Source organism: Choloepus didactylus, chromosome 19 (assembly GCF_015220235.1).
Source record: "Choloepus didactylus isolate mChoDid1 chromosome 19, mChoDid1.pri, whole genome shotgun sequence".
NCBI lineage: Eukaryota > Metazoa > Chordata > Mammalia > Pilosa > Megalonychidae > Choloepus > Choloepus didactylus.
This window is the reverse complement of record NC_051325.1, coordinates 29571535-29593123: the sequence shown is the minus strand read 5'-3', so window position 1 is coordinate 29593123 and position 21589 is coordinate 29571535. Positions and strand designations below refer to the sequence as shown.

General features: G+C 46.0%; 1 protein-coding gene across 4 annotated transcripts in view; it reads right to left on the bottom strand.

The window, feature by feature from the left end:
* Window positions 1-21589, bottom strand: part of SLC23A2 (solute carrier family 23 member 2) — a 147291-nt gene that overhangs the window by 42082 nt on the left and 83620 nt on the right. For all 4 annotated transcript variants that reach the window (XM_037811381.1, XM_037811382.1, XM_037811383.1 and 1 more), the window contains 2 exons: window positions 17673-17789; window positions 15107-15264 (listed from right to left, as the gene is read on the bottom strand). In XM_037811381.1, coding sequence (XP_037667309.1) covers window positions 15107-15264; window positions 17673-17789 — 275 coding nt within the window. The remainder of the gene's footprint in view (window positions 1-15106; window positions 15265-17672; window positions 17790-21589) is intronic.

Sequence of the window (21589 nt, the reverse complement as noted above, 5' to 3'; positions counted from 1 at the left end):
CTCTATCTGCGGAGGAAAAGGAAAACTAAGTTACAAAGTGACAGGAGATAAAATATTCTACTTAATTATAAAAAATAATGCACATTAAAGGGCCCAGAAGTCATGTAGACTGTTGAATTTCCTGCCCACATGCCCTGGGCTAAATGCAGAGATTCTCAAATACTGTCAATAATATTTTAAATATTTCATATCGACTTTCTAAACACTTCAGTTACTCATATTTGAAAAATCTTGACATTTTTCTTTACGGGAAATGTACAGCATTTCAGCTACAGCTGTGTGACAGTAGTGTGGTGGGCTAGCACGAGAACCCAGTCACTACTTGTAACATTATCTTTGAGGTAAAATACAAAAATGGCGCCTTCTGTTTGCAGGGCCAGGAATTCCCAGAGGTTCGAATCCTCCTTAAATGCCCCTAGCAGCCCTGTTGGTGTCCTGCCCAGCTGGACAGGGACCAGCACCATCCCCTCTGCACTGACAGCAAGGCCTGCCTGCACCGGACCACGAACCGCAAGTGGCTCTGGCTGAAGGACAGAGAGCCCGGCACACACTTTTCTGAGCCTGAACAGGGTCAAGACCCCTTCTGTCACAAATGCTCTGCTGGCCATTTTAATCACACGAGGAACTCGATCGAGCAGGCAGGATGCTGGCTCTAAGACCCAGCAGCAGCCACACAGCACACACAGATGCACTGCTGGCAGCCACTTACACAGTCAGGCCCTCAGCCAACCACCCATTTGTCGGAGGAGCTGGAGCAGAGACCATCTGAGGTGGAAGTGAAGGTCATCTGAGGCGAGAATGTAGAGCAACGGGGAAAGACTGTTTGATTTACAGAAATTCCTTATGTGCATTTTTCAGGAATGCACCAAAAGGGTTAAGGGGGGTCAAGATATGACGAGGATGGGAGGCCATCTCGAAGGTCCATGGAGCAGCTGTTTTACCGTCATTTCACCTTCCCAGCAACGCATCGTAGGACAATGAAATGCCGCATGTCTAGAGAGACTTCTTCCTTAGGAACACTGCAATCAACACTGCACTCAAAGGCTCGCCAGATGTGGAAGAGAAGACTGGCTTTGGGTTCCAGTTCCAGCTCCTACACTATTCTCATCCTCGGCCCAAACATGACCATTCCCTGGGCACCTTTCAGGGAGAGATTTCAAGGCTCAAATACAGGCAAAGGCACTGACAGCTCTGCTAGCTGGAGGCTCACTCATTTCCCAGCAGCCGGGACCCTGGGTTCCTTTCAAAGTGGACTACGGCAGAAAACCCCTACACGGACTGTCCCCAAAAGTCCTCCAGGACGACCCGGGAAAAAGCTGCCCATGATCGTCAGCGATCCCTGTTCAGCCACACACAGCTCCCTGCCGTGAGCTGTCCACACTCCACTAAGTCCATTCTCCATAACTGGCAGCACAAATCCATGGCTTGACTGAAACATTCTTAGGGAAAAGCTGCAATGAGAGCACAGGACCACGTTAAACGGGAACTTCCCTAGATTAGAATCAACAAAGCCTATTTTCTGAGAAAAAGATTGAGGATGATAAAGCGCTTGAGATCTGTATCTGATGAAGTGGCTTTTCCAGGAACTGCCCAGTGGGAAGCTGGTCAATCCTGGAGTCCTCCCTGCGCCCATGGCCGAGACCCTCCCCTTCTGCCAGCACTCGCATGGATGCTGCAAGTGACCATCTAAACCTCAGATCTCTGCAGCAGACAAGGCTCTTTTATTTTTTACTGACATCTGTAAAGGAAACAAATTAAACTGTGCCTTCCTCTACACCAGGGGTTGGCACACTGGCCATGGGCCAAATCTGGTACGCTGCCTAATTTCATATGTAAATAGTTTCACTGGAACCCAGCCACGCTCCTTTGTTTATATATCATCTGTGGCTGCTTTCCTGCTACCTCACAAAGGCGAGTAGTCACGACAGGGACCCAGTGGGCTACAAAACCAAAAATATTTACTATTTGGCCCTTGACAGAAAAAGTTTGCTGACCCCAGTCTACAGGAAAATATATTTTAAATAGAAGAGGAGGTGGATCTTTTCAGATGGCAAGTTTTTAAGTTAGCAGCATTAGACATTAAAAAAAAAAATCACAGATGGACAACTTTATCATGACATGGTTCCATGCCAGATTCCAATGCTAGGATGGGGAAGGGACCCAACCAACCCCAGAACAAGTCCTTGCATTGTTCAAAACCCTGATGGAGGCTCCCTGTTTCTCTCTTGGTACCTGAGTAACCTGAGTCTCACTCCCCAGCCTCATCTCTCATCAGCGCCTGTATATACTCTGCGCTCCAGTCAAGCAGTCGGGTTCTTGCCTTTGAGGCTTTGCTCTTTTCTCTCCGTCAGACTTATTCCTAACATTCAACTTTATTCATCATTCAAGGTACAGAGAAAATATCACCTCCTCTAGAAGCACTCCAGGATCCCCTTCTCTTGAACCTGTCATGCACTCACCCCTACAACTTTCTAGGCATGATTTCTGCCAGTCACCCTCCAAACTTGCCAGGGAAGCTGCTGCAGGATCGTCTGGGAATGCTGGTTAAGACTGGAGATTTCTGCATGCTATCCAGTCCCTAGTTAATCAGAATCTGGGTGGTGTCCCCAAATCTGCATTTTGAATAATCACTCCTAGGTGAGGCTAAGGTACCCCAATGACTGACAACCTGTGCTGGATGAGGATGTATCATCTTGATCATTCAATAAACATTTTGGGGTATCTGCCTGACAGGCACAATGACAAGATACAAAGATGGAAAAACCAACCCTGAGCCCTTGGATTTCGGTTGTGTGAAGGAAACACTAACCGTGGCCACATGAGAAGGGGTGAAGGGAGGTGACGCCCAGATGCTGTGGGAATTTATAAGTAGTTGCTTCGGCTGGCCTTAAAGGACAGGAAGCACTCTGCCCCGGGCATGAAGGGGTCTGAGGGTTCCAGGTGGAGCGAAGGGCAGGTACATACAGTGAGCCACGTAACAGACCCAGGGGGGCTTGGGGAGCTGCAGGTGCTCTACTGTGGGGGAACACAGGGCACAGGAGGAAGCAAAGGGAGTTGACGTGGGGAAGGTATGTGGGGGCCAGATGGCAAAATGCCCTCATTCCTCCTGCAGGTAAGAGGGAAGGACTGAAGGATTCTGTTCTGAGAGGAACACTTCGGGGGAACTGGGAGAGGCTGACTTTACCCCAAAGCTGTTATCAGTACCCAGGAGCCAAACCACAAGGGGCATTCCAACAGGCTGCAGCAAGGCTCGGTGTGCAGCCCTTGCTTCGCTGCCACCTCCTGCTCCTCCCCTGCTGTCGGCCCAAAGGGCCGGCCACCAGACCAGGTCTCCACACGCACCCACAGCCTCCACGCACTTCCTTTGCAGCCCTAAAGTAGCTGAGTGACCCGCTCACTGCTGGGACGGCCCACCCACCTTGCCATGAGGCCACACCTCCCCGACGGTAGGAACTGGGCCCGCTTCACCATCACCGTACCCCCAGCACCAACTTTATAAGGTGGGGGCTCAACAAATACCTAAAGAACTGAAGGCGCTATTTACATATGTTCTTCTTCGAGAGGAATCTTATTCTAGAATTTTACTCCAGAGGCTAAGTCTTTCTGGCATGTCAATTTTAACCACAAATTTGGGAGAAGACACTTTAGTACTCGAGTAGAAAGAGTAGAGAGTACACTGTGTGAATTTTCAAGATAAAACCAGATACTCAGGGAAAGGTCTTGAAAAAGTTTAAAAGGTGCCTACAGGCAGCACCATGAAAAGTGCAGAATTCACCTGCCAGGAACTGAATATTTTAATGAAAAGGATATAAAACAAAAAATTCATCAGCACAGAATACTGAATCTGTTTTCTTCAACGTAGCAAGAAAGCAACCAAAGTTAATACCAAACCTTCACTGCCAAATAAACGTTTTGAGTCTGAAGTGCAGCATGATTTAAAAACATTGAACACTGAGAAACCTAAAACAGGTTTGTCTCTGAGGAGCTACTGTTGAATAGACTATCAAGAGTATGTGTCCCAAGTGCCTTTAAAGAACAAAAGGCAACGTGTCAAAACTTTTTAATTGCTAACATTTTTCTCTATTTGCTGTATATATGTATGTAAGTATGTATTTGTTGGCTGAACTTTTTGAAGTACCTTACATAGTGTATTCATCCCCAAACATTTTAGCAGGCAGGTCTTAAAAATATGCATATTTTCCTACATTGCTGCCTTTCCCTTATCACACCCAAGGAAAGCAACAAATTTAGTAATTAAATATTTGGGTGACATTTAAATTTCTCTGACTCTTTAAAAAGTGTCTCAAAGCTGCTGTCTCCCTGCCCCCCCCACATCCAATCAGAGCTTCTATATTTCGCATTTGGTTATTATGTGTCATTACTTAGAATCAGGCCAAACACTTGGCAACAACACTGCACAGATGTTGCGGACCCCTTACTGCATCACATCAGGCCCCTGATATCCGGTTGTCCTACCAGGTGGAATCACTTGGCAAAGGTACTGATGCTAGATCTCTCCATTTTAAAGGTACCTGCTCCCCTTGTAGCACACATCAGTACTCTGGGGGGTGATTCTCAGATCACATGCCTATTCTATTCCCCAACAACCATTCATCTAGTAGCTTTACATTCTTATACAGACTAAACACCGACTTTATAATTCTATCATTCCATGCATATTTATTTATCGATATCCTTTTGAAAACAAGAGACTTCCTTTTGGTGCAACTTTATCTTCCTTCTCTCTCTTTTTTGAATATCACTGTAGACCCATGGATTCTCTTTTAACTCAAAATTTCATAATCCATTCCCATAATTATTCTTTTTGATAATTAAACTGTCCCACATTTGGCCAAGGCAGCCTGTTCAAGCAGTTCCCCACTTTTTCTGACAGGACCCCCCCGCCCCCTCCCCCATCATTCTTTGAGCAAAACGTTCCAGGCTCAACTTGGACCTTCCCTGCCCCAGTCCTAGAATCACCCACTTCCTCAAGGAGCACTGGTTCTTTAAGTGGAGAACAGTATTCCGAAGCCAGGGTCTGGACCCTAGGAACACTCACTGTTACTGGCGTGTCCAGGCCCCTTCAGCCAGTCCACAGAGCTACCGAAACTGAATCGCAGGGACGTATCTTTGATTCAATCCAACACCACATGGTCAGCCTCCTCCTTTCCATATTTGCATCTCTCCTCCTACACTGACCATCCTAATCCCAACACCATCAATATATTTATTTGCTCCATCCCATAACGACATACAACATAGTTCCAGAATTATACCAATATCACTACTAACAAGACCACTAATCTTAAGCACAAGAGTTATTTGTAGATTTTTTTTTTTGGTGGTGGTGGTGGGGGGGGGTCCTTAAAACATATCTCATTCAGGTTGTGCAAAGTACTGTGTCCCAAAGTCTGCCAACAGACTTAATTATTTTCTCTGAGTGGGTGGCAGTTTGACATAATTAGGTTCACGCGTTTCTGTTTGCATTCAACTTTAGAGTTGGCTTTTCCTCATCCTTTAAGATTTAATCCTATTTTTTGAATATGGAGATCATTTGAATAGTTCAAGAATCAGACTATATAAGGAAGATATACCAGAAAAGCCTCACTCCCCTCCCCAGCCCCACTTAACCCAACAGCTATTTCCATTAGCTTCTGCCTCATCCTTATTTCCTCTTCTTTTTTATTAAAAAAGGAAACAACATACACTTATTTGCAATATGCCTTTTCAATATACCCTGGCCCTTGCTCTTTATCGAGGTCAGACTATCCTATGAGGTAACTTAGCAGCCAGGCTCATATGGATGGGTGCTGAGCCTGTGTCAAGTATTTCACCATTACAATTTACACAGCAATAATGTGTATTATTGTTTTGTGACTGTGGAGATAAATTTCTAGGAATGGGATTTTCTGGGTCAAATGATAAATGCACATGTATTCATCAGATAAATGTAAAAGTCCCATTCATAGGGATGGAAGCAGTTTTTTGCTCCTGCCAGTAATGTAAAGGAGTCCTGTTCTCCCACAACCTTGCCAACAGAGCAGCTTGTTGAGATTTTTCTTAATCAATCTGACAAAGGTGAGAAATGGTATCTCAGAGTAGTTTTAATTTATATCTCTTATCATAAGTCAATTTGATGATCCTTTCATACGTTTAAGGACTATCTGCATACCTTTTCTCTGAACTATTAACTTTTCTTGCCTTTTCTATAGGGTTTTTGCCATTTTTTTAGATTTTTAAGAGTTCTTTATATATTAGAGATAACAGCATTTTATCTATTATATATTACAAATACTATTCTTTGTGCTTTCTTTGCAATGCAAAGTTCTAAAAGAATTTTTTATTTTTCATGTAGTCAAATTTATCATCCTTTTATTGTTTCTGGAGTTTGAGTTTAAAAGTCTTTCTCCACATCTAAGTTCCAAATAAATTCACCTGTTTTATTCTCACACTTATACATAGTTAATCCCTTTTGAGTTCCTTCAAAGAAAATGCTTTTAATTCAAGGCAAGTACAACATCTTCAAGCTCAGTTATTCTGGTTCTACAGGTAAATACCAAAACCATATGAGCTATTTCTGGTCAGCACTTCCAGGTTGTGATCAGAGAGATGCCTGGAGAACCTCCCTGGGAAGCACCAAGTAAGATGCTTGGTCCAGAATGAATGCAGGAGTCCTGAGGGCTGGCTGGAGACAGCGCTATCCTCTCCTTCTCAAACATGATGGGGTCAATTGTTTCAAGTCAAGAGTCTGTTAACCTAAAATACATGTACCACTTAAAGATCTAGCAAGGCACTAACAGGTATGAGGGAACTCTCTGGGGTACAGCAATGGTCTATATCTTGATTGTGGTAATGGTTACTTTGTTGTACGCAAGGGTAAAAACTTATCTAACTGTTCACCCAAAAAGGGTGAATTTTATTGTATGTCAATTATATCTCAATAGACGGGACTTAAATGATTATACCTATAAAGTGTCTTCCTCAAGGGTGGAATGGAGTGGGAAGAAGATATCATATTCCTTATAATACCAGAGTTATGCCAAATAGTTACAAAACCCCCAAACTAAGAAAAAAAGAAGAGAAAGAAGAAAAGAAAAAAGCTTCCCTCCTGGTATTTGGTGATGAGCTCCGATATCCACTCCTGTGTAGTGCTGCTCTGTCCCTGGAAAGCTTTCGCCGTGGCAGTTACCCCCGAAAGGGAGAAGCTGGGGGGCCATAAGGAACAGAACGAGCAATTCAAAGCACAGGGGAATGTATGGGGTGAGCCATGTCCGACAGTCAAAGAAAAAGGTTGCAGAGAACTTAACTCATTAAACCCACATACAACCAGGGTACCCGGTCAGGCTTTAGTCCCCTGAAGCATCATCAATATTAACAAACAGAAAAAGAATGCAAAACCTGAATGGGGAGACAATCCAAAAAAGCGAGGGTTGAAGGAGCAAACTTGGGGTGACCAACCTGGCTGTGAACAGCCCCAGCCCTAGAGAATGTGCTCAGCTAAGGGGCAGGAAGCAACCCCACCTTCCAAGGAGCTGGACGAAATGCCCTTCCTGTTGTCTGCTGGCCCCTGGGGGCCCACCCTGCTCAGCAGGTGCTGGCATGCGGCTGAGGAGCATAGTGACTGCCTGCCCCATTCAGCAAAAGGCTCCATCAGGTGTCCCAGCCCTTGCCCACTGCCTGCTCCTTCCATTCCCTGCGGCTCACTAAAATGACAACAGCTGGCGGGTACGTGAGGCCAGGTGCCAAGCATTCTCTCAGCTGATCACTAACACTTTCACTATTGTTCCCATTTTACAGATGAGGCAAGGGGGCTTTGAGAGACAAGGCAGCTTGCCCAATGACATAGGCTTGTAAAGGGAGGAAAGGGAGCTGACACATCGAGCCCAAGGTCCCTGATGCAGCTGGTTGGAGGGGGGAGCTTTGTTTTACTCCCACCAGGTCCTCACCTCCAGATTCTCACTGGCCTTTTTTTCCCCCTTTTTAGAGAAATTGTAGGTTTACAGAAAAATCACGCAGAAAATACCGTTTTCCATATGCCCCCCTCACGGTTTTCCTCTTATTAACACTCTGCATTAGCATGGCCTTTGTTACAATTTCTGAAACAATATGGTTGCAACTGGACTATTAACTATAGTCTATAGTTCACACTAGTGTTCACTGTATTATACAGTCCTATGGCTGGGTTTTTTTCCATTTTGTTTTCTAGTTATCTATATACAACCTGTAATTTCCCCCCTTTAACCACATTCAAATATATAATTCAGTACTATGAATTACATTCACAGTGTTGTTACCAACACCACCATCCATTACCAAAACACTTCTATCACCACAAAGAGAATCCGTGTACCAATTAAGTATTAACTCCTCATTCCCTACCCCCACCTGGCCTCTGGCAATCTGTATTCTGGTTTCTGATTCTATGAATTTGTTTGTTCTAATTATTTCATACCAGTAAAGATGATACAATATTTGTTCCAACAGCCTACCATTTTAATGTACTACTTAATCTTTTTACGTTACAAGGGCAGTAGTTTTCTTGTTTGCATTAAAAACAAAAACAAAAATAAAAAACAAACCCTACAACCTGCCATTCTTTATCTGCTTGATGTGACAGAATATGAGGGCTCGACTTCACTGATGTGGTGACTTTGGCAAAAACGTTCATCCTGAATCGACCATGCCTCTGGCCCCACCTTCCAGTTTATAGCAAATAAGGGGGAATGCGGAACAAATTAAACAGCACCATGAGGACACAATCAGACAAATCCAGACTGTGGGACTCTCAATGAGACAACTGGACTGGACTCTTTAAAAGGTGATGATACAAGAAGGGAAAAGATGGGGACTGCTTATTACTAGGAGATAGAGAGACAACAAACGAACACATCGCATGAACTTACTGGATCCTGGTCTGGGGTGTGGGGGGATGGCTATAAAAGACATTTACAGACAACTGGAGAAATTAAGTATGGACTTTATATTAGACGGCATTATGGAATGCCTGCTGTGGTACTGAGACAGGAGACTGTCCTCATTCATTCCTGGGAGAGTATTTGTGGGTGAACTGTTGGTGTCTGCAGCTTTACTTCCAGGTGATTCAAAACGGCCAAAAAAATTACACAGACACATCAATACACAGAGAAAGAGAAACAGAGGGAAATCCCAGCCATGCCCCAATCCCCTGAATCTAATCACCGCATCACTCTAAATTAAGTGGTATCAATGGTCCAAGGAGTTCAGAAGGCCTGGACTCGAGACCACAAGGTTCCCTGCAGCAGCCTGGGTCCTAAGTGAACACACAAGGTGTATGGGCCACTCACGGGCCCAACAGTCCAGTGAGATGGAGACAGGAGAGCTCGCTCTCCTTGGGGAAGACACACTGGCTAGAGAGATGTGGTTCCTGAACCAGTTTGGGATGATTGTGCCTTTTCCTAGCACAGGAATGTGCAGTGAGCCCACAGCAGTCTGCCCAACGGCAGGGCTGGGGCTGCAGCCTCTGCTTCGCTGCAGAGGTCAGAGGGATGCCCCAAGAGGCATGAGGCAAGGGGCTGAGGCGGCCCCACCTCCAACACGAGGGCTCTCCTCCTGCCACACCTCCAGAGAGGTCAGCGTGGAGGGGAGAGGGAGGGGAGTCCCTGAGGGTCCCCCCACCCCACCCCCAGCTCTGCACAGGTTCAAGTGACAGACTATAGGGTCAGGGACTCTTGGAAAGCCCAACAGCAGCCAAGGTGACGCATCTGACAAGAAGCTCTCCAGGCAGCCAAGGGGTGATGCTGTGGATTGGCGGAACACCAGGCTTCAGGGGACTCTGAAAGAACCTGCCCTGATCCCTAGGGATGTCTGAGGCTTTGTGCTAACTCCCGGAATGAGCCCGCGGGGTGGCCGTGATCGACAGGACAAATCAACCTCAAGGAGGAGCTTCGCCTACCAAGTGGCTAAATTGTTGAAACGCTGCTCAAGAGGATTTAGCAATGAAGACCTCCCTGAAAGCAAAGTTCAAGGGATCAAGGCAGAAGACGCAGAGGAAGTACAAGACAGAGTGGGCGGGTAGAGGAGGAGGCAGAAGCAGCCATCTTGGAAACCACCCTGGCCCGGGTGGCAAAGGCTCATGGAAGCACTAACGAGACAGGATTCATCAACCAATGAGGGCTGAGCCCACGACCTCCATTCCAAAACTGGCTTCAGTCCCTGGAGGGCCCAAGACCACTTCTGGGCAGGGGAAATGGGCAACAAAGGAAGGGGGCAACTGCAGCAGGGGCTGCATCCCACATGCAACATAATCTCAGCCTATTCAATTCACAAGAAACAAGCCCCAAAGGAGCACTGATGATGCAACATTTTAAAATGAGGCAGTCCGTGTTTTACTTTCACTGTCTCACTAACAATTCTGGTAATTCTTGTGGAATGAAACAGGCTTCCAGGAACAGCGGGTGGGGGTACTTAGACTTTGTTCCTTCCTCTGTTCTAGATCTGCAGTTGCCCTAGTTTCCTCAAAATAAGGGTCCACGACTCCCAGGGGTGTAAATCTCCCTGGCAATGCAGAATATGACTCCCAGGGATGAATGTGGACCCAGCATCGTGGGACTGAGAGTATCTTCTTGACCAAAAGGGGGATGCAAAATGAGACGAAATAGTTTCAGTGGCTGAGAGATTTCAAATGGAGTCGAGAGGTCACTCTGGTGGACATTCTTATGCACTATTTAGATAACACCTCTTAGGTTTTAATGTACTGGAATAGCTAGAAGTAAATACCTCAAACTACCAAACTCCAACCCAGCAGTCTGGACTCCTGAAGACAATTATATAATAATGTAGATTAAAAGGGGTGACAGTGTGATTGTGAAGACCTTGTGGATCACACCCCCTTTATCTAGTGTATGGATGAGTAGAAAAATGGGGATAAAAACTAAAGGACAAATGGGGTGGGATGGGGGGATGATTTGGGTGTTCTTTTTTCACTTTTATTTTTTATTCTTGTTCTGGTTCTTTCTGATGTAAGGAAAAGGTTCAGAGATAGATTGTGGTGATGAACGCATAACTATGTTATCATATTGTGGACAGTGGATTGTATACCATGGATGATTGTATGGTGTGTAAATGTATTTCAATAAAACTGAATTTTTTTTTATCTTCATTTTATTGAGATATATTCACATACCACGCAGCCATACAAAACAAATCGTACATTCAATTGTTCACAATACCATTACATAGTTGTACATTCATCACCTAAATCAATCCCTGACACCTTCATTAGCACACACACAAAAATAACAAGAATAATAATTAAAGTGATAAAGAGCAATTGAAGTAAAAAAGAACACTGGGTACCTTTGTCTGTTTGTTTGTTTGTTTCCTTCCCCTATTTTTCTACTCATCCATCCATAAACTAGACAAAGGGGAGTGTGGTCCTTATGGCTTTCCCAATCCCATTGTCACCCCTCATAAGCTACATTTAATAAAACTGAATTTAATTAAAAAAAATAAAATAAAATAAGGGTCCAGTCCTCAAAGGCACAGCCCACGGTTCATCGTCAGGTCCCAGGCTCCCACTACACCCGGAACTACCAGCATCGAGTACTCAGCAAGCGGAGGTGGACAGACAAAGCAGCACACCATTTTACAACACATGAGCACAAAACTGAATGCCTCGGAGCTGGAAAAGGCTCAGAAATCACAAGGGCTGAAATAAAGATCCTTTCCTTCTGCTGCTCTGAGCCTAAGGAAACTGAATGCTGAACTGCAAAAGGCTTTAAACAAGTTCATGTAAAAACCGCAGAGACCACCTGCAGTCCTTCTGGCTCCTGATGCTGGTTACAAAGCCCCCTCTTGGCTTTGTCTGCCCTTCCCTCCTCTCGCTGTTCCTTCAGTATATTCTTTCTCCCTGGCTGCCTTCTATATGTATCTGACTTGTTGTGAACAGGGATTAAGTACGTAAGTCTATTAAAATGATAATCCACAGCCCATGACGAGTCTATGTTAGCATTTGGCAGAAGTAAAAGTTTTTTCCTATTATTCATACCCTACAGCTTCCCAAAAGTATTACAGGAGGCTTACAACAAACTACAAAGACACAATGAGCATTGTAATTATTCGTTACAATGATGGCAAAAGGTCATCCATAGGACACCTTAGGGAGTTTTTCACAACAGGACACGGAGACCTGGAGAAGCCACGCATCCAGGGTCAGGGGGCTCTAGTTTCTCCCACTGGGATCCCTCTGACCCACCCAGGCGTGAAGGGAGGGGAGGCGCTTGCTATCAGGTGCTCTAAGCTCACGTACTGCAACCACTGCCCATGCAGTTGCAGGTTCATTAAGTCACTCCCAGATTTGACTTGCTCTGACAGCACTGGCCCTGCAGAGCCCCCTGGGCAGACCCCCAGGGATGCCGACACTCACCCTCCCCTCTGCCCCGGATGCTGAGTCAGAGCTGGGTTTCTGAGTGCTGGTGGGGGTGGGGGTTTCTGGGTGTTGGCGGGGGTGGGGAAGGGGTTCCTCTTACCTACTAATGTCTGACTTCCAATCTTGCTCTGCCGGAAATACCAAGGGGGAAGGGGCAGGGCAATGGCAGTGAGACATTTGGCCACTCGGGATTTCTGCTCTTCTCTCTCTAGACCCACAGGAAACCTGGGTCCAAGGGAGCAGAGGTGGGGGTGCAAGGAGATGGTTCAACTCCAGGGGGTAGCCCTGCCCTTTGTAGGACAGTGGAAGGAGGAAGACAGAGGGCGCGGTGAAGGAGTCAGAGTTCTAACAGGGAGGGACGAAGGGCAGAGTGGTGCCCTTCTCCCTGTGAACCACCCTGACCCCCAGGCAGCACACACTCCCTGGTAATCAGACCACGCTGCTGCTCCTCACCCCTCAAGGAAAGCTGCTTTCATGGGCCCTCTTGGCCACACACACATGCACACATACCCGTGCACTCACACGCGCGAGGTTGCTGCAGCTCTACATTTTGGGCCCCTTGAGCCATCCCGTGAGGTGTATCAAACCTCTTTCCTATTCTCTCTCAGGGCAACTGCTCTTGAAGAGGGAAGGCGGAGGTGACTCACACTGACCCAGGTTGTTAGTCTTGTGCCCCAGTAATGGGCAAGAGGGTCCTGTGTGGATGCCTTCCCACGGCCTGACGTGCTCACCGAGAGCTCCCCCACTCCCTCCCTGCTGTGTCACGTTGGGCACCTAAGCCCACCCGCTGCCCAGGCTCAGCCACCCTTGGGACCAGCCTCAGCTCGAGGCCAGGGCAGCACGCCACGGACATTTGCAGCAATAAAGACACCTTTCTCTCCCTCCTCAGAGCAGTCAGAGATTCTCAACTAGAGGCACTGCTCAAATGTGCAAATGGACTGGGCCTGCAAGCTTGCTGATACTTTAGCTGTTTAGAAAGCAACAGTTTCCCAGAGAACCTGTGCCCTCTATAGAAGGTCGGGCTCCTGAGTCAGGTAACAAAAGCTTTTTATTCTACCCCAGACTTAAAACACAGAACCCTGGATGTCCTATCAAAGGAATGGCAGATGCTGACTGCTGGGTTTACCTGGCTCTGAGGGAACAAATCGTGTCCTCCTTGGAATGACTGGAACACACCTCCCTTCCCTACAAGGTCAATGCCATCCCTGCCCCAAACTGTCAGACAAGGGTCACTCTCCACTTCTGAGGTGAGGGGGCTGCCAGCGTGGTGGACACAAGCAGCCGAGTGGGGGCCAGCACGTGAGCATGTCTGGGCCGAGAGCCTGCCAGCCCCATGGCCGTCAGTCCACATGGCTCCCTTCCATCAGCAGATGGGACACCGCCTACCAGAGCAACCCTAACACTTTTTGCTCTTCTCCCCGTATTCTCCTGTCCCCCAAAATAAGAATAACCCTTCTGAGGTCCCTGAGGATGCTCACTCATCGGAACCCAGTCCACAATTTCAAAAGGCTGCCTTCTGTACTGCATCCCTCTCTTTCCACTTCCCCCAGAAGGGAAAACAAAACCCTTTCTTGGATTGTCTCTAATGGAGAAAGAAACAGAGCTCCTAAGTTTACTCTGCTGCCCTGCCTCTGAGGACAGGCCTGTCACAGCAGGCTCGACCCTTGGAGCAGAGCCCTGGGGTAAAGTAAGAGGCTGCTCTGTAATGAGGGCAGAAGACAGCGTGAGGAGAGGAGAGAGGCAAGCTTGCAGGAGGCGGCAGGAAAGGACATTTCTGTTTCTTCTTCTGCCAGTGCCACATCATTTAAGCTGGGGGGGCTGGGGGTGCAAAGATGAACAAGCCACAGCCTCAAGGAGGGTAACACAATCCAACAGAAGAAAAAGACATAGAAACAAAGAAGGACTTGGGATAAGAGCCACGTTAGAAGAAGGTACACAAGATGTATGTAGGGGAAAATTTAGGAATGAGAACAATGAAGGCTTCTGGGAGAGCCAGGGATGCTTCACAGAGAAGGGAAGGACAAGCTGGGACTTGAAGGATGGAGAAAGGGGGACGCAAAAGCACAGAAGGGTGCAACAGCAAGGCACACTCAGGGACCAGTGGGGCTCAGGTGAGTGCACGGAAGGTGGAAGGCAGAGCTCAGAGGCATGGCTGGAAGGCAGGTGGGGGCAGATAGCAAGGATCACTCCCGTAAGGTTTTTAAACTGGGAGTGGAGCCCAGCATGACCTGCAACAAAGGAGGACCAGACTGTTAAGAGATGGCCCTAGGGGAGGTGCGCAGAGTGAGTGGAAGAGAGGAGACCTGGAGGCAGAGAACAAACTAGGAACCCAGTGCAACGGCCCAGGTCTGAACCAGTAGGATAGGGGAGGGAGGGAATTAACTGGGGGGAGAGAGAGAGGGGAGGGGGACACAAAGCAACAAGACCCAACAGTTGGTAGGACCAAGGAAGTGAAAGTCAATCAGAGTTTCCAGCTTGAACAACGGGCAGGGGGGGGTGCCATTCACCAAAAGATTGGGAGTGGGGGTGGGTGAGGGAGGCTTTGGTAGGGGGTGGAGGAGACAGTGGCCACGAGGACACTCCCCACCCCTACTCCAGCCAATTCTTCCAAGCAACACTAGCTGCCTGGCATCTAGAAGCTGGGCACTGCTCCATGCCTTATGGATAAGTTAGCATCTCAATTCGGCGCCCCAATCTCACCTGCATCCAAACGTTGTCTGCAACAAAGTGGTGATCCCCACACAGAAGAAAATGGTCCCGATGAGCTGGCTGGTCGCCCACTGGTCGTAGCCCACGCACATGGCATCGGCCAGCAGGAAGGGCACTGCGATCGTGCCGCTGAAGCACGTCAGGTAGTGCTGAAGGCGGGAGGAGAGAACCAAGCAGAAAAGGTAAGCCCTCCCTTGTTTTCTTCTGATTTTACCCTAGTTTTGCCCCCATGTTGTCTTTTAGAATTAGCCCACATGAAGCAGCTCTTTGTTTTCTAAGTATACACTCATATCATATATGAATCATATAATTTTCTTCTTTTTCAGCATTTCTCCTTTAATTATGCTTTCTTGTATCATTCAACAAGCACCAAGTAAGAGGTACAGCTACCAGTATTCCCTTCTTGGCCCAGTCTTGGTGGAAAAGGCTTAAATATTTCACCATCCAATAAGCTTCTTACTGCAGACTTTAACAAAGTCTTCACAGTGTTTGGATAGCTGCCTTCCATGTCTAGAAGCAGGATAACGTAAGGGTTAGAATGTGAGTACTGGAGTTAGACTAACCTGTGTTCAAATTCACACTGTGGCTTCCTACCCATGTAATCTTGGGGAAGGTACTTAACCTCTCTGTGCCCAAGTTTCCTTAGCTGTAAAAAGGGATCATAATAGTGCCTTCACTTGAAATGCTTGCTGTAAGGTTTAAATGAATTATTACATATAAAAATGCTGGCACAAAGGAAGTGTTTAATACAAGCACCAATATTTTACTTAGGAATTCTTACTAGGAAATTATTTGCTATTTTATTTCAAATGCTTTTTTTTAGCACTGATTGCTGAAACAATATAGCCCTTCTCCTCTAATCTGTTAACATAAAATTGTGTCCTACCAAACCACTTCTGCATTCCTGAAACAAACCCTTGTTAGTCATGCTGTGCTTTCTCTTCTAGGATTCAATTTGCTAATAATTTATGCAGAATTTTGCAATTATATTCCTAAAAGAATTTTTAAAAAATTGTTTCAGATGTGGGGATTAAAGTATACAAAGCTTCACTTAGAGGTCTTTTTTTTTTTTTTTTTTTTTTTGTCTTTTTTTTTCCTAAGGTCTGGGATTATTTGACAAACAGAATTTCTCTATTTCAATCAGGAAAGGGTTAAGGGCAGCCAGTACCTGATCCCCAGAAAGGACCCCATCCCATTTTTCCTTTAGGGGCCTCCCCTGTCCGCTTCCTACTGCTCACTTCCCTCCTAAGGGCTAACAGAGGGCTAACAGAGGACTGGCTGTTCAGTTCTTACGTCTGTTCTGCCAACTTCCTACTTTTCTTCCCAATAGCTTCCCATATCTGCTCACGGCTGACAAAAAGTGCTGCTTGCAGCCCATACAGCCCAACTGATATCAACACTAACAGACGTCTCACGGGGGACAGCACATGCCTGCTCAGGGCTCCCCAGAGCCGCTCACGAGGTAACGTGCAGGGAGGATCCTCAAGAGGGCAAGACACGCAAGGCTTCCTGCTCCTATTTGACCAGAAGGCTCTTTCAGAAACATCAATAACACACATTTCAAGAAGTATGTCTCCTGAGCCTGGTTTGGGATACTCAGCCCCAGGTAAGTTATCCTGCAAAAGCACTCGGCTCCTTCGGCTCGGACTCCTCCTTTACTAGACTCCATCCAGGTGCTCCAGGGCACCAAGCACTGTGAGGCCTGCCAGGGAGGGGCCCAGGTACAGCCCCACCTCCACGTGAACAACCTGCCTCAGCCGCTTCTGGGCAATGGTGCTCAGTTTCTCATCGTCAGACACACCCTAGGTTAAGCTGATCACTCACACTTGAGAAATGAATGAAAAGTCAGACTCGGAACAGAATTCAAGCTAAAAACAACCCAAAGCAGATGTAAGCTAGGAGAGTGCATTTGGGAAAAGAGCCTATTGCTTTATCCCCTTTCTCCAAAATCTCCACTTTGATCCTGTAAGAAGGGAAAGGAAGCAGAGAGGAGAGAAAGCACCTGCCTGAGCTCCTGTCACCACTCCAGCTCCCCAGCCCGCCCCCTCCCCTCTCCCTAAATCTTTCCAGTTCTGCTCACACTGGAAGCTGGCGGAGAGAAAGCAGCCGCCACCACAGCAAACCTCCCATTTTTATTCTGGCCAATGTGGCACCTTTTGCTGTCATCTGTATCTTAGGGCAGAGTTTGCCATGATTGTAGATGGGACTCAATAAATACAAGCATTGGTTAGCCAGGCCAGGAATGGGAGATGGAGAACTACTCATTGTTTAATTCTTTTTCCTACTCTTCAAACTTTTCTCCTTCCTCTGGTCTCTATTTCTTTTCTCTTTTACCCTTTCTTTCATGTCTCATTTATTCCCTGAATGTTTTCCTTCTTTCATTCCCCCACTAAACCTCTCCTTCTGTCCTTTTTTTTCTTTCACTATTAGAAAATGGATGTTAATTCCCAGTCATCATTCTTAGGAGTAATTTATAATAAAGTCTCTAATAAATAAAAATCAAAGTTGCAGTTTTTTAAAAACCGGGGTTGGCTATATCCTGGAGGGGCCCTCTTACCTGTAGCCCCAGGAATATGCAGAGGTACCAGGGAGGAACGTCTTCTATGGTGTAAATCATGTCCGATCTCTGGGGATCTAGACTGCCAGTGCTATCCAGGGTTTCTGCAAGAGAGCTCTGTGAGCGAGAAGGGGGGGAGGTGTTATTTAGTAAATGCGAAGACAAACGACAATTCAGTTCGATACAGGCCACGGTTACCAAAAGGCAACTCCATCAAGTGGCTGCCTCTCTCCTGTACAATTATGCTCTGGCAACCCTTGAGCCAATGCTCACGTGCGCTCACTCAGTTCAACAGCCGATTCTCAGTATCTGGGATTCAGTACCCCTTAACATCAACTTCTCTCTGAGCACTCAGGGCTTCTGCACAAGCCTGCGGCCCATCTGACATGGGGAGGGGCACACCCAGGTTGGGACCCTGCTGGGATAGCCAGGCATGAGCAGTTCTTGGGCAGGGTCCTGGAGAAGGGACGATGCAAAATGCTACTGACTTTCAGAGAGCACTAATCTGCCTCCCCTTGCAAGGAGAAAGGATCTTTTTACCACAAAATAAAGTCCCACACTCTCCTATCAAAACACTACTGCTCAGACAATAATGCTAAGAGGAAAGAGTAAAGTTCAGAATTGTACAAACATGATGACTCAAATCTTATTTAAAAGACAGAGACTAGAAATGTATTTATCATTTAGGTAACAAATTTTTGTTTTCTTCTTTTATTTCCCCACTGTGCCAGTTTGGATGTATTATGTCCCCCAAAATGCCATGCTCTTCGATGCCATCTTGTGGGGGCCAACAATGTATTAGTGTTGATTAGGTTGGAACCTATTGATTGTTTCCATGGAGATGTGACTCAATCAACTGTGGGCAAGACTTTGATTGGATAATTTCCATGGAGGTATTACCTCACCCATTCAGGGTGGATCTGAATTAAATCACTGGAGCCATATAAATTAGCTGAAAAACAGAAGACTCAGAGCAGCAAAGAGTGACATTTTGGAGCTGCAACTTAGACATTTTGAAGACAGCCTTTGTTGAAAGCAGACTTTTGCTCTGGAGAAGCTAAGAGAGGACAAAATGCCCCAAGAGCAACATTCTGAAGAATGCACAGGAACTGAGAGAGAAGCGGGAACTCAATCCGGATCAGCAGATGCCAGTCACATGCCTTCCCAGCGAACAGAGGTTTTTCTGGACACTATTGGCCTTCCTTCGGTGAAGGTACCCTATTGTTGATGTGTTACCTTGGACACTTTATGGCCTTAAGACTGTAACTTCGTAACCAAATAAACCTCCTTTATAGAAGCCAATTCATTTCTGGTGTCTTGCAAAACGACAGTCTTAGCAAACCAGAACACCCACCATTAGTAAAGATTTAAAAAAGAAAAAAAATTAAGTGAGCATGCTCTCTTAAGCCAAAAATATCAATGCCCAGAATACTTTAAGCAACAGTCTAGACATTTCCGATCACCTTCAGCAACATTTCTGAACTCACGCAGTCTCTGAGCCAAACAGAAGCTCAAGGTAACCCTAAGTTCCCAGTCTAGTCTCAGAAGTGCTCTAAAACCCCATGAACAAGTTGTGGCACTTAGAATCCAAGACATACGCCTTTTTAAAAAGACTTTTATAACCTAAAAAAGTACCTGACAAGAAACAAAATTAAAAGATGTTCCACAAAAATATAAAATCCTGACCCTTGACTATAACTAGTCCAACACGTGCCTTCTCATTGATGGATGTGGTCCATGGAAAGATGCTAACTCCATGTGTTTGTCACTCAATTTTCAATGCACAGTGGAATAGCGATTGGTAGGCCAGATACTTTTAAAAGAAGTTATGCAGCTTAGCCCCCCTTCTAAAGCCTAAAGGTAAATGTTCGCTATAAGTCGACATTTGATCTAATCCAAATGTGGACTGAAGATGACCTTTCAGAGAGGATGTTTCTTCCATTTGAACATGGATATTGGCAGATTTGCAATGCTGAATGGGTTAAAATGGATTATGTGTGTCTTTTAAATATCTGTTGGTGGGGGCAGTGGAGAAAGCATGTCTGTGTGTGAGGAGTTTGATAAGTGGTGATTATTTTGCCAGCGTGATACAACTAAAGATATTGGGCTCACTGTATAAGGACAACTCAACACCATCATATTATCTACAGTCTCACAGCTAGTAAGTGTTAATACTAACAGAGAAATATCTGAACACAGAGCAAGCTAATGCTACAATTAAGAGACTAGGACAGAGGAGGGGCAAGATGGCGGCATAGAGAGGAGTGGAAGCTAAGTAGTCCCCCTGGAACAACTACAAAAAAACAGAAACAACTAGTAAATAATCCAGAATAACTGCGGGGGGACAAACGAGACCATCCATTCATCATACACCAACCTGAATTGGGAGGAATGCCCGAGAACACAGCATAAAATCTGTAAGTAAAACCTGCGGAAACAGGTCGGGAGACCCCCTCCCCCATAGCATGAGCTGCGGAGCCACGTGGTGCCACAGAGAAGCTCTCTCCCAGCAAGCGAATACAGCTCAGCTGAGCTCCAACTGGGGTTTTAAGTAGCGAGTGTGAACTGCTCACTACAGGTACGCAGCCCCAAAAAACAGACAGAGGCTTTGGGTGACGACTGACCAGGGAGAGCCGGAGGGTCGCCTTGGACTGGGTCTGAAGGGGACTATCTGTTTCTTTTTTGGCTCAGTGGAGAAAGCCCCAGTCATTTTCAGTTTCCAGGGCTGTGACTCTGGGAAGGGTGGAGACACCACAAGCAGAGAGCAAGACCATTGAAATGCTAATGACCTCCACCTGGGGGCTCTGTCTTCTCTAGGAGGAAAGGGGTGGGGCCTTTTCCATTCAGAACCAGACCCCAGAGCCTGGGGGAACACGGCCATACCTCCTCACACCAGTCAAGAATTATAGGCTGACAGGCGTCACCTGCTGGGCAGAAAAGCACAGTGACCCGAGGCATCAAAGGGTGGAGCAATTTTCTAAGACACACCCACAGGGAAACCAGATACTGAATATTTCTTCCCTCTGGGACCTGAGCCTGTTCTGGTCTGGGAAAACCTGATTTGGATAACCAAGGAAACCATGCCTAGACAACAGAAAATTACAACCTACACTAAGAAAAACAAAGTTATGGCCCAGTCAAAGGAACAAACGTACACTTCAACTGAGATACAGGAATTTAAACAACTAATGCTAAATCAATTCAAAAAGTTTAGAGAAGATATTGCAAAAGAGATAGAGGCTGTAAAGGAAGCACTGGGCATGTATATGGCAGAAATCAAAAGTTCAAAAAACCTACTAGTAGAATCTATGGAAATGAAAGGCACAACACAAGAGATGAAAGACACAATGGAAACATACAACAGCAGATCTCAAGAGGCAGAAGAAAACACTCAGGAACTGGAGAACAAAACACCTGAAATCCTACACGCAAAGGAGCAGATGGAGAAAAGAATGAAAAAATATGAGCAACGTCTCCGGGAACTCAAGGATGAAACAAAGTACAATAATGTACGTATCATTGGTGTCCCAGAAGGAGAAGAGAAGGGAAAGGGGGCAGAAGCAATAATAGAGGAAATAATTAATGAAAATTTCCCATCTCTTATGAAAGACATAAAATTACAGATCCAAGAAGCGCAGCGTACTCCAAACAGAAGAGATCTGAATAGGCCTACGCCAAGACACTTAATAATCAGATTATCAAATGTCAAAGACAAAGAGAGAATCCTGAAAGCAGCAGGAGAAAAGCAATCCATTACATACAAAGGAAGCTTAATAAGACTATGTGCAGATCTCTCAGCAGAAACCATGGAGGCAAGAAGGAAGTGGTGTGATATATTTAAGATACTGAAAGAGAAAAACCACCAACCAAGAATCCTGTATCCAGGAAAGCTGTCCTTCAAATATGAGGGAGAGCTC